This window comes from Ptiloglossa arizonensis, chromosome 10 (genome assembly GCF_051014685.1).
Source record: "Ptiloglossa arizonensis isolate GNS036 chromosome 10, iyPtiAriz1_principal, whole genome shotgun sequence".
Classification (NCBI taxonomy): domain Eukaryota; kingdom Metazoa; phylum Arthropoda; class Insecta; order Hymenoptera; family Colletidae; genus Ptiloglossa; species Ptiloglossa arizonensis.
In genome coordinates, this window is record NC_135057.1 from 3,779,558 (window position 1) to 3,802,023 (window position 22,466).

Here is a 22,466-nt window from a genome sequence, read left to right on the forward strand (position 1 = left end):
CTTTAAATGTACGTATTGTACAGTTTTTTTAACTCTATCATATTATTGCAAAAAAAGTTTTCATTGTTACATAATTTTTTTACATAAATACATTTTTTACTGTTTTGCGCATAAATACTTAATGATAAGAGACAGAAAGGATTGTTATGTACAAACAAATTTTATTTTGAATGATCTAACAAAATAAAAAAAAAGAATATTTTTATTATCGTATTTGTAATAAACAAATAAATGTCACTGTACGAATACTACTCCTTTTTTGTCTAATATTTCATTCGATTTGCATTTTTCAACACAAAGTAGCTGTTTTGCATTGTATTATAGTGAGAAATGCCTATTTTATACAAAACAAACATTTTTTTCAACAAAAATTTGTAGCATATATATATACATGTACAACATAATAATATACGTGTAGGATTTTAGAATTGGGTACCAGTGACGATAACAATTTGCTGAAATATCAAGAAAAATATACATAAAACACTTTGTAACGAAATCTTTTTATAACTGATAATGATTCTCCTAAATATCATATGTTAACTTATTTGTTACATATTTCGTAATCCTTCCCTCCATGATCCGCACGCGCGCACACACCCACACCCACACACAGCGTTTAAATTGTTATTCTATTCAATTATTTTGTACAAATTATACAATGAATTAATAATTTTTCATTTTTTTTGCAGTTTACACATTTTGTTTGCGTATCTGGAGAATATTATCTAGTGCAAATAGAGTAAAATTTATAGAAGACGATGCTTGTAGCAAAATTATAATTTGTAATCGGTATAATAATCATATTTCCCGTAGAAATGTTTGAAATAAAATATTTGTCACATCACTTAAATGCGGGTTGTCAACGAATACTATATGTAACTATTTACATGGTGTTGATTCCTGAAGTAACAAAACTTTACAATATTTTCAATAACTGCTTTTAAGTTTATATTTAAAAAGATTTTTAAACTAAGGCAAAAAAGACTGGATGCGTTAATGTTTGCAATTTAAATGCAACATTAAACTAGTGCAAATTAGTATTCAACTTTTGCAAAATTATATCTTCGAAAAATGTCCATGCAAAATTTATTCTAATTCTGAAACCAAATGTATCTAAAGACTGTGTGATATCTCGTTTTTATTATTATGAAATATGCTAATATTTTGTTTTATATCTCATTTACTAATCGAGCAATAACATGCTTTTAGAGCTAGTACTTTTGGTAGATATGTGTTTAATCCTTTTAGTGCCAATCGAAAGCATCGATTTTGTTAAGATTTGAGAAAAAACTTATAAAGGAAGAATAAAGTAATGTCAATTGTATTTCAATATCTATTGAAAATCATACGAATAATATTAAAATTAATTTCTCTTTTACAAACAATATCTGCACATAAAAAAACTCATTGTTTGATCATAGTTTTATATAGACCACGTAGTATGAAGTATAGATATTGCATTTTCAATTATTTGTAACAAAATAACTGATATCGGATCACAAAACTAAAGGATAATTCCATGATATACAGCAAGCGTCAGAATTATCTTCTACAAAACAAATAATTGGCGTAGCTAGTATAGCGTTACTGAAATAAAATTTTAGCATTATGATAAACATTTATACTTAGCTATCTGACTATTGGAAATGTGTAATATTTACTCAAAAAAATACTCCGTGTCGAGTTTCTATTTTATCGTCCTAATGTACACACAGTTTCAATAACAATCGTCATAGAATATAACAAAAAGTTAAATTCATACCCAATTTTTTCAATTGTTTTGCAATGAAATTAAATCATTTATAGCGTTTTATAAATTTATTTATTTATAGATTTATATAAAGTTATAGAGTTCTCTCGCGATACAAATAGTAAGGCGTTATTGCATATACAATGATATATCGTTGTTGGCACTTTTTGCAATAGTTGCACTAAACAACATAAATATTAAACTGTTCAGACATGAGTTTTTCAATTTTAAAGCTTGAATGTAAATATTACTTGAACGGAATAAACTTTCTTATACTTTCGAATCAAATGTAAATAAGCTGCACACTCTCAGAAATACTTATTCTTATATCTACAAAACAATGTCCTAGTACAAAAATCGTACAAATTTATTAATTCTTCACGTACAACAATCTTAATCAGTTTTTTAAACATGTAGCTTATCTGAAGTTTAAATACGCTTTGATATTTCAGAACTGTCCTCAGGGCTGAGGCTTTATACGTTTAATGAACCCGTCCTCTTTACGTTTTTACAAGAAAATTATATCTTCCGTAAATTTATCTGTAGCAGGCAATAGTGAAAATTGAGTACGGTTATATAGCCATGTGTATATATACATACGCGCGTTATGAGAAGTCAGGTAAAAAATTCATACGATGTATGTATGCTAATCGCACATGAAAAAATTAGCTGTACGAGGTGTGGAGCTCATACGTAAGTGGTTAATCAAAGTTCATATATTCGTAAAATATGAAAAGACAAAGAGAAGGGGGCTTTGATAAGTGTACTGAGAATTGATTCGGTATTGTATAGATAAACAAGCTAAGAAATTGCACAACATAAAAACCTTTTTGTGGTTATATAATAAAACGCAAAAAATTAAACAATACGTACAACATTTAAAGTTTTACTTCATTTCGTACCATTACTAAATTATACTTGAAAAACTAAAATATGTCAAAAGTTTGGAAGTCGACTTCACTCTCATAAAATGATTTTTGGTATGAAAAAGAAATAGCTTTGTATTGTAGGAAGCACACACTACTTGTATACAAAATTTTATAATTTTTAAATTTCTTAGTTGGTCTACCTTCCTAAATTATAAACTGTTTCAGACATTAAAAATAACATTAATTATATACAATATAATAGGTTTCTTTAATATTTTATTATTTAAATGTAAAGCAATACATGTAGTAATGTTTCTAACCGTAAAGTTACACTAGCAGTAAAATAGATATTATAAAATATACGTTGAAGTTTATTCTTGTATTCCAGTTGAATCATGTTGGGTTGTTCAGAAAGTCATTTCGTTTTTTTTTTTTTGATAAAAGTGAAACACGATTTTTTTAGAGTGTATAAACATTTTACTAAATTATATTATATACTACCTTGATCAAAAAGTTTTAGGACTTTATTCATAAAATCAAAAATACAAATTTATTCGTCCAAATCGATATGGTCCCCTTCAAAGTAGTCCCCATTGACTGCAATGCACTTGCGCCAGCGCTTGATCCAATCCTCGAAACACCGCTGGTACTCAATTTTCGGTATGTCCATCAGAGCCGTCTTCGATTTTGTCATGACCTCCTCTCGGGTACTGTAACGCGTTCCGCGAAGCGGTTTTTTAATTCGGTTGAACAGAAAAAAGTCGCAGGGAGCCAGATCTGGTGAATTTGAAGGCTGCTGGATAGTGTTCGTGTTGTTTTTCGTCAAAAACTCGCGGATAAGGATCGCATTGTGCGCCGGTGCGTTATCGTGGTGCAAAATCCACGAGTTGTTTGCCCACAAATCTGGCCTTTTTTTGACGAATTGCTTCGCGCAAACGTCTCAAAACGCCCAAATAATATTCTTTGTTGACTGTCTGTTTTTCTGGCAAGAATTCTTGATGCACAACACCATTGTAATCCATGAAAACCGTGAGCATCGCCTTCTTTCTTGACTGAAAACGACGTGGTTTTTTCGGTCTCGGCTCTTCCGGTGCACGCCATTCACTCGCTTGATGTCTGAATTGTGTGTCATACTCATAAATCCACGTCTCATCTCCAGTGATGATACGTTTAATAAATGTTAGGTCGGATTCGGCCTTGGAAATCATGTCTTTCGCGATTTCAACGCGGTCCTTTTTTTGCATGAAATTGAGGTCTTTCGGCACCAGTTTTGCAGCGACACGTCTGAGGCCCAAATCACTAACCAAAACGTCTTGAACGGATCCATAAGCAATGTTCAAGTCCTCTGCTAGCTCTCTGATGGTCAATTTGCGGTTTTCGGACAACATTTCTTGAATTTTATCGATGTTTTCATCGGTTTTCGACGTTGTCGGCCTGCCACTGCGTTTGTCATCCTCGACCGACTCACGACCACTTCTGAAGCGTTCGTGCCATCGAAAAACATTTGATCTCGAAAGAGTATCGTTGCCGAAACACTTCTCCAACATATCCAAGGTCTGCGGACCGTTAAATCCGTTTTTTACACAAAATTTAATGCAAACTCGTTGATGCTCAAATGATGCCATTTTCAAAATCGAAGACACGAACAAAGGAGATGTGCTCAGTACAACGTAACTTTTACAAATATCAAGCTATGATGCTGAAATTGGAAGGAAGTGTTAATGACAGATATGGTAACCTAACAAAAAAAAAAAAGAAACAATCGGGTGATTGACAGCGACACACGGGGGACAGTCCTAGAACTTTTTGATCAAGGTAGTATTCTCCATTTTGGTCCAATACCTTTTGCCATCTTTCGGACAGGAGATTGATTCCACACTCATAATTTTCTATAACATTCCACTGACAAAAAACTGGTCTAACAGTTTGTAAGTAATATTTGACGTCCTGATTTGAAGTGAAGATCTTCCCGTCCAAAAAATTTTGCAGAGACCGGAACAAGTAATAGTCCGAAGATGCCAAATCTGGAGAATACGGTGGGTGTGGTAGTACATCCCATTCAAGCTGTAAAAGCTTTGGCGAGTTACCAAACTTGTATGAGGTCTCGCATTATCGTGGTGGAACACTATTATATCTTTTCTATTGATCAATTTTGGCTTCTTCTGTTTGTATGAATCATTCAATTTGTTCAGTTGATCACAGTACACTTCAGAATTAATCGTGGTATTGTCCGGTAAAAGCTCAAAAAAAAAACGATCCCCTTGAAATCCCATCAAACAGATAACAACCTTTTTTTTTTTGGTGAATATCGGCCTTCGAAGTGGTTTGAGTTGGTTCATCTTTTTTACTTCAGGATCTCTTGCGCTTAACATTTTTGTAAACAACCCATTTCCCGTTACCAGTAATGATTCGCTTCAAAAATGGATCATTTTCTTGACGTTTGAGAAGCAAATCACAGGTGTTAATGCGACGAAGCAAATTTCGTTCTGTAAGAACACGTGGAACTCATATATCAAGTTTTGAAATTAAGTCAAGATGTTTCACGTGATCATGAACGGTCGAATTCGACAAATTTAACTTCATAGCAATCTCACAAGTTGTTATTCGGTGGTTTGCATCTATTAAATGCCTTTATTTTGTCTTCATCGGCTTCAATGGGCCTTCCAGAACGTGGTGCATTTTCAACATCGAAATTTTGCAAACCAATTTTGGCATTGTCGTTTGGTCAATACATCTTCTTCATACATATCACATAATTTTCGCCTTGCTTGAACTGCATTTTTACTTTTTCGATAGTATTGTAAAATAGTAAAACATGCCGAAAATGCTGCTTTCGATTTTTTATCTTTGATAGGGCACCAAACAAAAATTATTGCAAAGAATCAAACAAAATTTTTAACAAACAAGCCTTACTATATCAGCTGTCAAAATATATAATGATTATGCGGCTTTAGTGTGAAGTTGGCTGTGAAAAAGTACAAATAGGTCCTCTGTTGGAAACAAACGAAATTACTTTCCAAACAATCCAATATTTAGCAGGAAACACTGTAACAGAGAAAAAAGTTATTTTTTATTAAACTTAATTCAAGTTTTTTTTCTATAGCGTTTAATTGGAAATATCAGTATACGAACAGAAATTATCATCTCTTTTACTCAGGACTCTAGCCAAAAGTTCATCATAAAAAAATATCAATTTATTTCTTATATTTTAACTTTTGATGTACTATGTTATAAGTGCAAAGTATGCTAGTATTATTAAAATAAATAATCACCTTTAAATTATAATTCGGAAGAAAAGCGATTCTGCTTTATACTGGTCCTGAAGTTCTGAAGAAAAATACAAATTTAATTACTAATCAAATAAATTAATATCAGATAATATAATTCTAAATTTGTATGTATCTCAGTTATTTTTACACGTTGGGATTGTTTCGTCACTGAAGTGTTCAGTCCCGAAAGAAAATCATCATTAAATTTTTTAAATATTTTAATATTTTTGTATATAATTGTCAATCATTACTTTGTATCAAATGAGAAATAGTTTAAAAAATGATATACCTTACATGCAGGATCCAATAATGGTAGAGTATACTATTTCAGTGTACGGAAGTATGCAAAATTGAATATCTGATTTTATATTTTATTTTTCATTGAATATTGAAAGTACTCAAAATATAAAATAATACTTTTTTTTTTAACAGTTAAAATAGAGAATTAGTAATTGAGTACTTTCGATTAATTTTAAATCGAATATTCACACATGCATCACTTCTTTTTCTTCTTGAAAAAAAATTCTTTCTTGATTTTTAAAATTGCACCTGCAAATCTTCTTTCTATAAAAGAAATGATAAATGCTTTGTTAATATTATGTGTGAATATCAAATAGACAACATTTTTGAAGTTATATAGTTCAGAACACGTTGAGACAGTCATCGAGAGCTCTCATTAAATAGTTGTCATCGTAGAAGGAAAAATTAGTAATGAAATATATTGATGTCTTAGAAAAAATTTAAAAAATAAAAATTAAACAAACCTTATTGTTTCAAAATTGTTTTTTCACACGTGCAAAAATTTCATGTGGGCATATCCCAGTTTATACCGGACAATGAAGCTCAAAGCTGTAAAAAAGGAACTGTTGTAAATAAAAAAATGTTTTTAAAACTATATTAAATATTTTGCAATAGTTTTATATAAGCACATCGGGATTACTGTTATTTTACCCAAAAAATTGAAAACAGGCAAGAAGCATCTTTTTTATATAATTATTTTGTTACAAGAAATATAGAACAATGTTCATTACAACTTACTTTTTCATCTTTGGTCTAGTTTTATTCGTTTTCTCAGCCACCAACTGGTATGAGCATCTGTAATCACAAAAAAATATCTAAATATTTTGTTTAATAATATGGTATTGATTCAAGTTTCCATACAAAAATTGATAAATTATGTTTGATATATATAAATTACAAACGCGCCGCCGTGGTTTGCTAAATAAAACCAATGTGGGTACTATTATTATTATTGTAACGTGTTTTATTAAAATCCTGAACTTTAAGAGCATGTTCCTTCAATGTAAAATAGCATATCAGTCACATCATAAAAACAAACTCCTTATCCTTTTGATAAATAACAATTTTTGCGAGTAAAAATTCATATTAAAAATATAACAGGTATAATAAATACATAATGTAAATTCTTTCTATTATTGGAGCTACATTTTTGCAATCCATTTGGAAAAATGTAATAAACATGATATTTGGAAGATCGGGTGTATTGCATAGGTTGCCTTGTGAGCAGATTTTCGAATGATAAATACATGTTATCTAACAAATGAATGAATCCCTGAAGGAAAGCGTTCGAAACTTGCTTAAATATTTATATATGGTTCTTATGAGTGAAAATTGCACGTAGAGCATTTCCAAACCTATTGAATTTCAGGTGTTCAATATTCCAACAGATTATTTCTTTAATAATATAATGCAGAAATTTGAATAAATTGTCATTGTGTATAGAAATGCTTAGGAGATTCAGGTATCCCAAATATGTTACCACCCAGAGATCATGTAAAACACTGATAAAGAATTCCAAGGTTTTGTTGTTCAGATAGCAATTAGTTATAACAGCCTAGATTTCAATAGCGAACCTAGACAACCTTTTGCTAAAGTTGATACATAAATACATTTGGTTGTCGTAGGTAAAAAACACAGTCTAGGCTGGTAAATTTGCACACAAGTATTAAGTTTTTGCAGAATCGTGTAATAAAACGATTAGGTTTGTATAATTACGCAGAAATATCAAAGCCCAAGATGGAGTCAAAGTAGATTGAATTCAGTCAACGAAAGAAACCATTATGGATTGTAACTCCGTTTTTCTCTTTTCTTTTTGCTAAAGGTCTGAAGCTTTGCAACGTTACAGACAAATCTAAATTTGGTGGTAAAGATTACAATAAATTAGAATATCGATTAAATTCTAGTATCGAGTCTTTTAACACTGTAATCATAAACAGTGACTATGATGAAATTCTACATTCACCAATATACAAAGCAACCAACCGAGATCCAAAATAATAGAAATTGTTTGAAATTTATGTTCCGAGTAGTTCACACGCGTTACTGTAAACTATTGGAATAATATTTCAGTTATTAGTGACGAAATGTGGAATATTGATTAAAATTAATTATTCCTGCTTTTTTATAATCTTTACCAAATGCTTGTATAAACGTCCCACCCGAAGATTAATATAGAATTACGCATAATAACAGTTTTACAAAATCTACTCACCTCGTACCAGTAGATTCATTGACTAGTAGTTTCAAGTAAGTAAGCCTATCTTGTCATTGCTGTCTCTCCTCCGTTAAAAGACTCTTGATTAATAAACGTTCAGTTTATATTGTACATTATTTCGCGATCGCAGGCAATCGCGTACACTCGAACGTAGTCGTTTTCTTCGAAAAAGATTTTGCAAGAAATGCACGTATGCAATGTATTCTGCGATGAATGGTCCACACAGAAATTTTCAAAAGTAATCATGGTTAGACCACAACTTTTCTTAATTAATTTAGTTGCTCGTGCGGTATATATTTTACATCGTTCATTCACTTGTCAGGAAAAATCCATTTAAAGGAGTAAAGATTCCTGTTCGTTAAAACCCTTTGGACACACGTAGTGTATGCGTTAAATATAATTGCACACACATTGATTTTGTAATGTGTGTGCAGGGTATAAATGTTTACTAAATGAATGTTTCATTACATTCTATCAAAAGGATTAATTTTCATTCGACGAATACAAAATCTCCTTGAAAGTACCTAATGATAAATATAATGTAAAACATGTTATACACCATTATAAAATAGTGATCATTACAGTAGTTATCTACACTACAGACACACAGTTGTAGGTGAAGTTAATTTGGAAGTCTTTGGGAAATTTTTATAAAATTCATGAAAAAGAAAAATAAGATTAGATAACTAATAGAGTAAAATTAGGTAGGCAAGACACGTTGAAAAGTAATGCGAGTTATTAAAAGAGAATTGTGTTAAAAACAATATTCTAGTTTGATCTACTTTACATTTGAAATAAAATATAACATTTCTTTGAAGAAAATAAAATAATTAGTCGCATTATACTAATAGGGGAGATTGCTAATACTATATACTTAAAAAAATAAAACAAAATTCATTTACCAATTTCTTTAGATATTAAACTCACAAAGTTACACAAATAATAATACACAATGCCTGATTATGTTTAATACTCTTTGAAAATTATAATATAGATGCACAATATTGAACACTGAATGATACACAATAAATCTCAATATTTAAGGCTTTCGGAAAGCTTGGCCTTAGAGAAGTTATGATTACTTTTTCTTTTGCACTGTATTACAATTATTTTAATTGAAAATATTTGTTAGTTCTTTAATGAAGTAATTATGTTCATTATACATAATAGATCAATTTCATAGAAAAATATTACTTTTTTCAAGTGTACCTAAAAGATGTTCTTAAAGTATCCTAAGCACTTGCCATTTGCTAGAAAGAAGCATAAAGTATTAAGAATTATTATAAAAATAATTTTTAAAAATTCACTTAAAATAAAACTATTTTACAAAAATAATATTAATAATACAAAAATTAAGTTATATTAAAAGTAACTTTATAGACTCTAAGAATTCGAATTGTTTTTAACAAATTTTAAATATGTCATACCATTCATTACTATAAAGAAATTCATGGGCTATGTATGTTGACGTAAGAAGAATATTTTCATTTAGTTTGTACCCACAATATATATATTATTGAAGTATATGTAGAACCCTATTTCTTTTTTCAACATGCTAAGAAATGCATTGCATGCTTGAAAATACAATCATCAGAAATTCGGGAAGGTTTCTGTCCATCTATATTCAATGTTTCCCAATAAATCAGCATAAGTTGTATGCCAACATACTTCTATTATTTTCAGTCTATAGTTATGCCTAAATATAGAAGCTTGAACTTTTTTCACTTAAGAACTATAGAAAGAAAATAGTAGAAAGTATATTGCGAGCAAGTTTTAAATTCGTTGGTTGCATTTGTGCCGAAAATTAATGTTATCAATTTATGTGCTGCAGAAATATAAACTGTCTTTATGGGAATTATAATGTGACTCCATGTAATAGCAACTTGGAAATCCTGAATGTCATTTATGTTCCTGTAAATGTGTGACATATTTAATTCAGACTTTTGATTGGTCTTCATTAGATGTAATTTATATTTAGAACACTAAAAATGTGACAAATTTTCGCATTATCCTTCAAACACACATATTTGGAATGCTTCCACAACCATGAAGATTAATAATTAAATAAATAGTTCCTACATATGGATATATATATAGACCTTTATTCATAAAATTACTTTTTGTCAATGAAATTCCTTCACAAAATTTGAGTAGCACAATTGCAGAATATTCTGCTGGTATACGTCTTATTCTAACATAATTACTTTTATGAAGTTTTAAGTAATGAGGAAATTGTATATATTCTTCCATGGTGAAGTTACACTATTATTAGCGTAAAAACATGAACGTATGAATACCGGTAATGCGCTACCTAAAATTGTTTTTAATACAGGCGTATAACTTAAAAACTGTATAAAACACAGCAGTCTCGTGTCCGCAAGTGATGCACGATGTTACGACGTCAGATCTAATACGAAAGATATAAATCTCGTTCAACCACTACCCTTCTCATTTCTGTCCACTCATGCTTGCCAATATATGCGCCCCCATTCTTCCCCTGATATAAAACGTGAGACGATCAATAGCAGAAGTTGTGGAAAAATGACTGAAGAATACAATGCGAACTATCGGAAAATATAATTTTCATCTCGACCGATTAAAAAAAAGGTTGTTATAATACTGCGACATTTTAGTAGCGTCTCCTCTTGTTGGGATAATCGTCCTGACGATTTCGATCATTTCCACCTTGCCAACGTCCACTACCACCACCACTACCTCCGCGACCGCCACCCATGTTACCCATGTCGACCCTCATGTCCATCAAATCCATTATTTGACCACGATCATCATTGTAACCCCCTCGGCTACCACGATCCATACTGTTATAAGCATCCATGAAAGACTTTGGGTCCTAATCATCACAAAAGTGTCGAGTTGTTATTACGCGTAAAGTAACAACACGATATTTCAAGTCAGAGCAGTCGGGAGTATGTCGATAATCATCGAAGTAAATGCCACGATTCCCGTTTACACGGTGAACACGCACACACACACGGTGTTTCGTAGATTTTAGATGTACCATAAATACATTTCACGGTTCAGGGCGACCATCCATGTTTGACAGCAGCACAGGTCATCGTCAATTTTCGTCAAATCACATAGAAAAGAAAGGGGAAAACACAATGTTAGATGTTGTTTGCATGTACAACATTAGAATGGATTGCGTGAAAACACGCGCTAAAACAAACGTTATACGAATAAAATGTCACAGTGCTTCGAGAATACGCCGTTTTCTCGAGGTGGATAAGTAACGTTATTTAACCAAGCAAATGCCCAACATAGAAATTGTCAGTGGTAGTCACCGACGAAGTCAATACACCTGTTTAAGTAAATTGGAACGTGTTTCTTAATGTGCAAAGTGTTGCACACAATCCTCCCTTTAATTCAGTCGTATCATTTTTTAAAAACAATATATTTGGGTTAAATCAAAGGTCCGAAATTGTACTGTTTAGTACTATCTTCATAATTTTAATGCACAGATAAGCTAAATACGCGAACACACGAATAGGTTCTTGTTAAAATGATCCAATCTAAATGTAATGTAGTTATTCGATGCTTTGTAGTTCCCAGAAATTGTTTTAAGTTATTTCCTTTTAAAGTTTCAGCATGCGAGTCGATACCAAGTTTGATACCATGAAAACATTTCGCCGTTGTCGATACTTGTTAAACATGTAAGAAATTTGTCTATACGAAACGTATAAAAGTATGCACAGAAGGAATTCAATAGTTTCTTCTCATATTATATTTTCGCATAACCTATATATACCTAATATTTTCGTAAAATCCTGTAATAAAATAATGCTTTGCTATATAATGACAAACGAATACTTTAAATTAATAATATTCGTAGCTTTTTAAAGGCAATGTTATTCAAATTTTTTAATTTTGTACTTAAGTATAGGAGTTAATATGATTAGAATTTTGTACAATTCTGCAGTTTAAATATTGATGCAAGTAGCAAAGAGGCGTGATCAAGGTCTCTTAGCAAACTCTATGTAATACTTCTACTGCAAAATTGTATACATACTTGTTAAATATTCAGATGTTTTAGAGAATCTCACGCATATAGAAATATTCATCATAAAGGCTAATATCGTGTTACTTCCCCCAAATTTGATGCGTAAAATAAAAATCACTTTAAACTCAGCTGTTTATAAATCATTCATAAATTCGAAGCGATATTGCTCTATTCAGAAACCATGTTCAAGACACTCTTTTGATAAATCCTAATATACAAAATATTGCAGCAATTTTCAAATTAAAACAGTTTCTGAATACAGCTAATCATATATGAGCAATATTCAACACAGTTGGGCATTTCTTGGTCAATAAATATCAAATTATTACTATGGAACTATATAATGAAGTGAAAGTAAAAATATCAAATAGAAAGCTTGGTTTTAAAACGTTCAAATCTTCGTATTTTTCAAGTATGTACGTTAGTTCCATAGTAAATAATATACCTAATTCTTAATGAAACTAGAGAAAATAGAAGACAGAGCCTCCTGTCTGCAAGCATATGGAGAGATCAATGTGGCAAAGTATTAATATAGTTTTAGTTATAACCACTTCGTACATTACCGCCCAGAGAATAATCGGTACAGTACTTAATTAATTTTATACTTTCCCTATAAATTATAAAGACTATTCAAATTGAATGCCCAAGTTCTTCATATTTTATCGTGTGTTTAATGAATTTAGAAAATTCACTTTGCTGTCCACTTGAAGCACATCGTCGACAGAAGTAATAAAAATAGACTCCCTAAGATACCCATGGAATATTTATTATTACTGCTGAATAGATAAATTAAGGGTATGTAGATATTAACAATATACGAGATGGTAGAAGTAGCAATTTTAAAAATAGACTCCTCCCCCTAAAGATAAATGCACATCGGTTCTCCTTACAAATGATGAATTCAAATAGATGAAGACGAATTAATGAAATTAAATCAACCTACCTACGATATATTTTCTTGCATTAAAATTTCTTATACCATTTCTAAACGGTAAGAAAATTTGTTATTCAAAATTCCCTAAGATTTCTCATCGAAGTATCAGCGTGTATTATACAACACTTATTCTTAAGTTCAATTTGCATTGTTATCCGTCAATCATTTGAGGATAATTCCGCGAGTTTTAACAATACTGAAGACAATCAACATGATGAGATCCTCCAACATATATGTTATGGAGGAATCTCAGATTTGTGGCACCATTTTCGTGTAGAATGCTTATTTTAGCGTAATTTTATAAAACATCAGATCGAGTCTGAGAAAGAAATAAAACAATACCTTGGCGGTTTGTAGTAGTAAATGTTAGATAAAGCATAAGTTGACCTTATATGTGTACAGTTGCAATTAAATTAAAACGAAGGCAACATAACGGTGAATGCAAAATCATGGTAATATTGTATCGTTTGAATGTGTGTAAAAAAACTTGCAACCGGAGATCTGATACAAATACGTCTAGCAGTGTCTAAAATACCCTAATTCTGTTAAGGCAGAGTAAATCACAATGTAAAATACAATGTTTGTCCGCATCACAAGGTTTTACTAAAACATAACTAGACAAATAGAATATGTTTTGATATATGCCCATTGACACCTCCATATGTTATAGCCAAATAACTAAAAGTGAATTGTTTGTATAAGGTATAAATACGTAATTAAATATATAATAATAAAGTTAGCATTGTTGCAGACATTAGAACTCTGCTACATTGGAAAGCATGCTGCATGGGAATATTTGTAAAAAAAAGCCCTTTCGCGCATCTTTCGTAGAATTTTTCACTAACAATATTGGTTCTTTCGACATGCAAGAACACAATTCGCTTCATCTAATAAAAATTCCCGTATATGGACGTAATAGTTTCGAAGTATCACCAGGTAGAAATACGTATTCAAACGAAAGATCAAAATTAAGTATTTTTAAAAAGAATAAGTAGTTGTTTTGTCGTGAAAAATTATAATTAAACGAAATAATAATTTAAAGGGATACGTTACCACTGGCATGCCGCTTCCACCTGTAATGAAATATAATTTATAATTAGAGACTACTGCAACTATTGCTGAACAATAATTTTTTATGAGCATCAATATTAAAGTTATGTATTCATTTAATACCTTATATAGAGCCGATTTGACATAAAAGAACACCGTGCAAGACAATTGTGTATTTAGATTTCTCTTAATATTATAAATCAATACATATTTGTAATAATGATCTATAAATTTACTAATATTTGAAAGACACTTAATTGAGTGTTAATGTATTCATGTAATTTGGAGAAATGTATATTAAGATAAGTGTTTAGAATTCATTTGTATCAAAACCTTAATTTAAAATGATTCATAAAGTATTCAAATATATTGTTGTATTGAAAATTTTAAAAAATACAATACGATTGAGTTTTATATAAATGCCAATAAAAATTAAACAATAAATGAAGAGATTCATCGTTAAGTAATTAATGTGCAAATATTTAAATTAAGTTTAATGAAACTTACCATCGGGTTGACCATATCCATCGCGATCACTATTACTAACGGAATCGTAATTCTTCCCTCCCATGCCACCTCCTCCTCCGCCACCGCCACCACCACCGCCGCCGCCGCCACCACCTCCACCTCTCATTGCTTGCTCCTTAAATGAAAATGGAATACCACCCTATAGATTATTAAGAAACGATGAATAAACTGATTATTAAAAATTATAAATAATACAATATGCACCTATTGTGTTATCTAAAATTATAAAATCTTTGCACAAAACAATAATAGATGTATAAACTATTATATAAAGAATAACTGAGAGCAATATTATCATAATTTTAACAATTAGTATGTCTATTCGTGTATAAAATAGTAATTAATGAAACATTTAAAAAAATTCATAAAATTTCAAAGTTTTTTTCTCATTTAAGTCAAGTCAATTACCTGCATGAATAAATTATTTTCTTGTTGGCGCCTATGAAGTTCCTCTTCTTGTCTTCTGATGCGCATTGCCATTTCTTCCTGTTGCCTTCTTCGTAATTCTTCTTCGCGCGTTCTTTGCTCTTCAGCTTGTCTTTCCTTCATTTCCCATTCTCTCTTCTGTCTTTCTCGATCTGCTTCACGCATACGCAGTTCTGGAATAAAACAAAATGTTAAGTATTTGTATTTAAGAAATATCAAGGTAATGTATGATAAAATATTTACGTTCTCGTAGCAATTCTGTTTCGTGTTCATAACGTGCGAATTCCATTTGAGCCTCCAACTTTTCTTCCTCCATTGCCATTTCCCTTTTTAATGCCTCTTCCTTTTGTTTGTAGAGTTCATGAAGTTGCTTCCATCTTGTTCCATATTCATGTTCAAAGCTTCCTATTTGTGCAAACCTTGGGCCAATATCACGAGATTTGAAAAATTCTGGATTTTTTCGAGGTAAATTTTTATCTGGATAACCATCAACATCATCTTGTTGTTCGAACGGTTCAACAACAACTGGACGTAAAGAACTGTAACAAATATATTCTTACTCAGTAATTGACAGGTAGTTTGCCTTTTTAATGATTATGATTGATATGAAAAGTTGTATTCCTATTTTCGGCACACAATACAAATAATTATTGCATCATGCTTCCATTGGGAACTAACTTTCTTTTCCCCAATTATAATAATTGGCACTTATTGACGATCAAAATTCATCAAACAAGCGTGGCATTGGGGTAAACCAAAGTACATATGTTTATTATAGGAACGTACGCGGTTAAAAAATAGCATCCTTCTGTGCATTTTCGTAATGCGAGCTGGGCTGATGGTTTTCTGCAAAATTCCACGATTCCTTCGCCAGTAGATTTTCCTCTGTCATCCACTATAACTATCGCGCGTTCAATTTCACCAAAAACACTGAATGCTCTTTCAATTAATTCGTTTGAAATCCAAGGCGTAAGATTTTTAATTTTAATTGTAGATGAGTGTGGAGCAAAACGTACTTTAAGCGCACGCCCTTTACGCATTGTACCATCTAATTCATGTTTTGCTTTCTCGGCATTTACTCTATAATCCTACAAAATAATAAACCTTGTAAGCTATAACTCAATATTGGACCAATATCATATACTTTCAACAGTTTATCATATTATAAAATTGCAGCCAATAATTATCGTCATTGTTTATCAAACGGTAATTTTTAAAATCATTTTTTCGATAGAAATAAAAGATTAAAATAGAACATTAAAATTTCAATTTACCATTCTGAGAAATGCAAAATTCTTCTCCTTATTGACAAAAAGTTCAGATATTTCTCCATATTGTTGAAACATCTGTTGGATCTCTTCTTCTGTCACATCATTTGTTAAATTTCCAATATATAAACGATTTCGACCACTAAATTTTTTTTCTGTGGTTTCTTGAGCTGGCAAATCATGAGTAGGTCCGCTAATAGCCATAATACGTTCCATTAAACGATCCTATTTACGAAGATAATAAGAATATTTATTTAAATAAATAAATATAATTCATGTTTTACTATTCTCCAAATAGAAGAGTTAGAATGTAAAATAGAATTCTCCAATTAGAATGTAAAATATGTTAATGTACATAATTTATATATTTCTATAATATGAATATTTCTTACATCTTGAGAACGATTTCCCATGTTTCTATCGCCACCTCCTCGGCCACCTCGACCACGCATTCCACCACCGCGTCCCATACCTCCGCCGCCCATTCCTCCTCCCATACCCCCACCCATTCCTTCAGACATGGTATTATCCATTCCACCGTCCATAGAATCACTCATCTTCATCTATAATTGTATTTTTTTTATACTTTTATTTTTATGATTAAAATCCATAAAATTTAAAGAAATATTTTATAAACATAAGTTATATCAAATATCTTAAATTAATACATATCGGTCGGATCACATCGATCAATGATTTTCTTTTAGACAGTAAAGTAGTGCATGTTGATTAATGTTCTACTCCTGAGATGATAAGAACAATAGGCCAAATAAATTTAGACTTTGTAAAATACCCCCTTTTTGTATGATAGAATATGTCTAGCAATATCACAAAAAAACCCTGTGTTTTCTACTAATAAAAATATTCTTTATTCCAACTCAATCGATGTTATGTTATTAAAATTATAAATACTGTTTTGACTTTTCGACGTGAAAAAATACCAGTTTTACTTATATCGTTTACCATCAAAGACCTATCTGTTGTGTATAGCATTGGCAAAACTGACAACTTTATGCTGCAAACAATCATAAGTGATGGGTTAATATTGTTCACTTATATTTACTAAAAGATAAAATGAATCAAATAATCTATTATATCTCTTAATACATTCAATGTGGAATTAATTTTGCTATACTTTCGTATAAATAGAAGAAATCACTTCAAAGCAGTATTAATTTTGTTTAACTTTCTGTTTAGACCATGAGGAAGGTTTAGTTACAAATAATAGGTTGTTCGATAAATTTTATCGTTCGATAAGTATATCATAGTACTGTTCAGTAAGTTTTATCGAACAACAAAACTTATTGAATAACCTAGTATATAAAATGATTTTTCATAGAGATTGCGGGTCCAATTTGTTGCCTTTTGGAGTAATTTTCCAGATAAAATATTGTTATTCCTTGGTTAATATTTGATTTATAAAATTCAAAGAATATTCTTTCTATCAACATAATTTATGTTGTAAGCAGCAACTGATAAATTTTACCATATTAAATAAACTATAAAGTCTTTATATTCTATCAGTTTTCATAAACAAGAGAAAATATTTTTTCCAGTACAGTATATACAGAGTGGCAAAAAAAAGGATCGATAACTTCAAAAGCTTATATAATAAATACTTATCATGAAGCAAGGGTTTAATAGTATTTATTGAGAATGATAAAAAAATGTCTGATCAATGTAAGTATTACAATTGATTTCTTCAGCATAAAATTAACTTTTGTTGTTTACAAACATTCAATATCATAAGTGAGTTGCTTAGTAGCAAGACTGTTAACGCAAGAACAATGATGTTGATAAAGATGACTTCATAAATGAGAACATAACACAATGCAAAGATATAAAATATGCATTCTAATGAAGAAAGAAGAAACATAAAATATCTACTATGACAATTATTTTATATCATCAAGAAAGTATGTTATTTTTGTTAATATTAGCATTCTCGCACGAACAATCTTGAATAAACATTTTACAAATCAATTTCTGTTTATATTCAATGTATTGCAAAAAATACACTTATTAAACTGTATTTTCAAAAGCAACAAAAGTTAATTTTACATTAAAAAGATTGATCAAAGGACCTCTATCGATAGATATATTTTGTTCTTCTCAATTATAAACTCCAGAAGTCTTGGACTCTCTTTTTACCACCCTGAATATTACATGCATACATATTTTAATGAATGATTAAAAGAGTTTTTGTTATCGTATTGCTATTTATATAAACATAAGAACCACCAGTTACAATAAGAAGTTGGTTGCTGAGGGGTTAATTAAATTATAACTTTCTGTAATACGTTTAAAGACAATGTATTACTTTTATTACCTATTCGATTTCTCTTTAGAATGTTTTAATAAAACGTTTCTGCACATTCTCTGTTACACAGTAACAGTTGTTTTATAAAGAATATGTAAGAATGTCAAGGAATTATGTATAAAAGAATTTCTAGTCACTCAATCATCATTGTTTTTATCCATCACAGTAGAGTGCTTTTAATTATGTAAAAGTATTAAAGAGAATTAGACATTGAAAAGGTGTTTCTGGATATAACGATTTGTAAAAAAATACATTGTTGGTCACACCATAAATCTGTCCAGTAATTTTGTTAATACATTCGATACCAAATGAGTTTTTCCATATCTTTTAAATTTATACTCGAGTCCAGAGAAGTATTCTAGATCTCATATTTAGTATTTGTTTAAATTATTGTGATAAATGAAAATATTCAATCATATACTAATTACAATATTCCCAATGAAATTAATTTTATTAAAACATTTATAAATATTAAATATTTAATTAGAATGAGCATTGTAAATTCTTAATATTAGTCATCATTGATCATTACATTACTCAATGTTTGAAAAGTATACAATGTAGTATATTAAATCATATTGTTGCATAACATTAATGATAAATTTGGAAATAAAATGTGTTTCGGAACCAGAACAAAAACACAAAATTATAGATAACCTTAAAATCTATGTTAATAACATATATTATCTCCCTTGCAATTATTAAACACATTTTACATAAGTTCACTAACATCAGCCACTGATAATATCCTCAGCAATTTGCAGATTAATAAAAAAAATATATACTTGGAATTTTGTATTAAATAAATATTATATCTGTAAACGTTGAACTGGCCAAAAAATTTATTTGTTTTTCTTTGGTGTGATATTTATTTTGTACACGTACTCATAATATGCAGATAGTTTCACAAATGCTAATGACGTCTGACAAATGAGGTTTCAAAGCATCATTTGATACCAATATTGTTCAAATCGATTGTATTTACTGTGTGCAACAAAATCTTACAATGGAAGAAAACAAGATTCATTTTCAACACATGTTATATTATTATTAAAAGAATAAAAATGTGGTTATGGCAAACTAGAAAAAAAAAATATGCTGTATAAAGAGAGGTTGTAATTGGTGTTAGACTGGGCCAAATTTGGTTTTTTAAGTTTAACGTTGGAAAATTTTCTGTCAAACATGCATGCTATGGTATACCAATGAATGTTGATAATCAAATTAAGATACTGAAAACAACAAATATCAAACAACATGAGAGATTGTAGCAGCAATACTCAATATTTGAGTGCAGTACAATCTCAGCAATAAAAATTTAATATACTGCATTTTAATATACAACTCATTTCTCAAGCATTACAAAAATTGTTTTTAAAATGGATTTTTTTACAACAATGTAATGCATAAAAGGTTTTGGATAACAAAAAAAATGAGCCATTATTAACCATTGCAAAACCTAATCATTGCCTAAAGAAAGCCATGTATGTATAATTGGATTAAAAGGGGGTTATATACTATGAACTTCTTCCTAATAATGAAATGATTGATTTAGAAAAATATTGCTCCAATTAAGCAATTTATGAGAAATGTTCTTAATTTGTTAAGAAAAAGGAATATAGTGTTTCATCAGGATAATGTAAAACCTTATTTTTTCAAGGCTTACAAAAATTGATAGGCTTTCGATGGAATGTATTGCCCCATTCTCATATTTCCCCAATTTAACATCCTCAAAATTTCACTTATTCGGATATTTACAGAATTCTTTTAATGGGAAAATTTTGAAAATCTACAAGTTTATAAAAAACATTTACAAGATTTCTTCGCCCAAAAAGACTTCTTTGGGGAAACAATGCAAAAAAAGAATATATATTGTTTAATGAAGTTAACGAATTTCTTTAAAGTAAACGAAAGAGCCTTTTAACAAACCCAATATATGTGGGCAAAGTTTGCGTAAATATCGTTGTTGTATAATTAATTATACAATAATTTATAAGCGTTGAATTCTCTAATTCGAATGAGTAAAACAGTAAAAAGTTCTGTTCTTCGTGAAACTTTATACAAAAAACACTTTTTATGTTCGACTATATATTATTATTGTAAAGGATTAAAATAGGTTTTTGATATTCAGTTTATTTTGTTATACAATTCTATAAGTAGAATTTTTTGAACGCCACGTGTTCACGTATTTAACGTATACGCCATTTTGCTTTTCGCATACGCCATTTTGTAATATGTGCTTTGTATGAAAAATCGATACGTTCACTGGGAACTTTTCGTAAACGTATAAATGATATACAGTTCGTGTTAAAATAGAATTGGGTGTATGCACACTTACACAAGATTCAAAGTATTTGCACTAAAAATTTAGCGTTTTTTTCATTCATGATAAATATTATATACTCTAATCTTATAGTATATAAAATACTTGCGACTTCTAATAAACGTATAAAATATAAATTTAAATTTGATATTACTTTTCTTAAATGTTTTGCAGCTAATTTCATACTTATTCATAGTTATAGATATTAAATCGATTAATATAAAAATATTAATAAATTTATATTCAACGCGAAAAACTAGTGTATGTAAAATATCTAATTAAGTAAATAAGTCGGATTTCTATTGACTTTTTTTCTTCGATATCATTTATAAATTCTTTTACATGTATGTGAAATAGTCGGAAAATTAATATTAAAATGCTTATTTTGAAATGAAATACGTTTATAACTAAACAAAATTTATATAAAGATGCAAGTTCTATCTATACTATCTTGAACTATACTGTACCATAAGAATGTTGAAAATTATCTTTACTTCACTTACAGTAGTGGAACAAATTCTAATCTATAAATTGGACATCAAAGCTTGAATTCTTTTACGAATAAAAACGTATAAGATTAGAAAATAAACGTTTAAAACCAGTTAAAGTATTACGCATCAGTTTAAAGCAAATATGGCGGACAGGAACAAAGCACGCCGTAAAGTATTAAAATTCATACAGAAAAAATATGAAAAAATTCTTACCGGTCCATCATTATTTCTGTTTCCTCCACCCATTCCGCCACCGCGTCCACCGGAAAAACGTGTTCCGCCTTTTCGACCACGCGGACCACGATTACCGCCGCCCGGTGGGTTACGTTCTCGTGCATTTTCGTTGACATTTTCTGCCGTTGCATTTTGCTGCTCCTGTTTTACGTTTGGCGAATCGGCTCCTGCCATTGCTTACTTAAAATGGTTGTGTGCTCGTTTATATTCCCGCGTCCCGAGAACACAAATTCTTCGCAGCCGACGAGGTTGACTAATTCTTGACCGTCCTCTAAAACGAGGCGTTCACTATGGCGTCCGACAACGAAGAGAACGAAGCCGCGCCGTAGGAGATGTACTAGAGGAACTGCCCCCACTAGATGCTGTCATTTCCGGTAAATCTTTCAAAGCCTGTGATTGGTTGGTACGATTAGCGGCAGATTTCTCGTGATTGGTTGATGTATACAAATGCAACGTTGCCATATTTAATCA

The 22,466-nt window shown here is 30.3% G+C and overlaps 1 protein-coding gene across 1 annotated transcript; it reads right to left on the reverse strand.

Annotated features, from left to right (window-relative positions):
• Positions 1 to 10,486: 10,486 nt before the first annotated feature.
• Positions 10,487 to 22,303, reverse strand: LOC143152220 (protein no-on-transient A). Its single transcript, XM_076322091.1, has 9 exons — positions 21,975 to 22,303; positions 17,023 to 17,193; positions 16,637 to 16,855; positions 16,149 to 16,450; positions 15,606 to 15,901; positions 15,345 to 15,535; positions 14,916 to 15,051; positions 14,412 to 14,431; positions 10,487 to 11,257 (listed from the first exon to the last, which is right to left on the reverse strand). Exons 1-9 carry the CDS (start codon positions 22,167 to 22,169, stop codon positions 11,036 to 11,038), a joined length of 1,752 nt encoding a protein of 583 aa, XP_076178206.1. The 5' UTR covers positions 22,170 to 22,303; the 3' UTR covers positions 10,487 to 11,035.
• Between the last annotated feature and the right edge of the window lie 163 nt (positions 22,304 to 22,466).

Coding starts and splice junctions, on each gene's coding strand:
- LOC143152220 (XM_076322091.1), bottom strand. CDS start 22,169: ATGGCAGGAGCCGATTCGCCAAACGTAAAACAGGAGCAGCAAAATGCA. Junction 16,856..17,022: donor TGGGAAATCGTTCTCAAGAT/GTAAGAAATATT, acceptor CTTCGTAAATAG/GATCGTTTAATGGAACGTAT. Junction 14,432..14,915: donor TGGATATGGTCAACCCGATG/GTAAGTTTCATT, acceptor ATTTCATTACAG/GTGGAAGCGGCATGCCAGTG.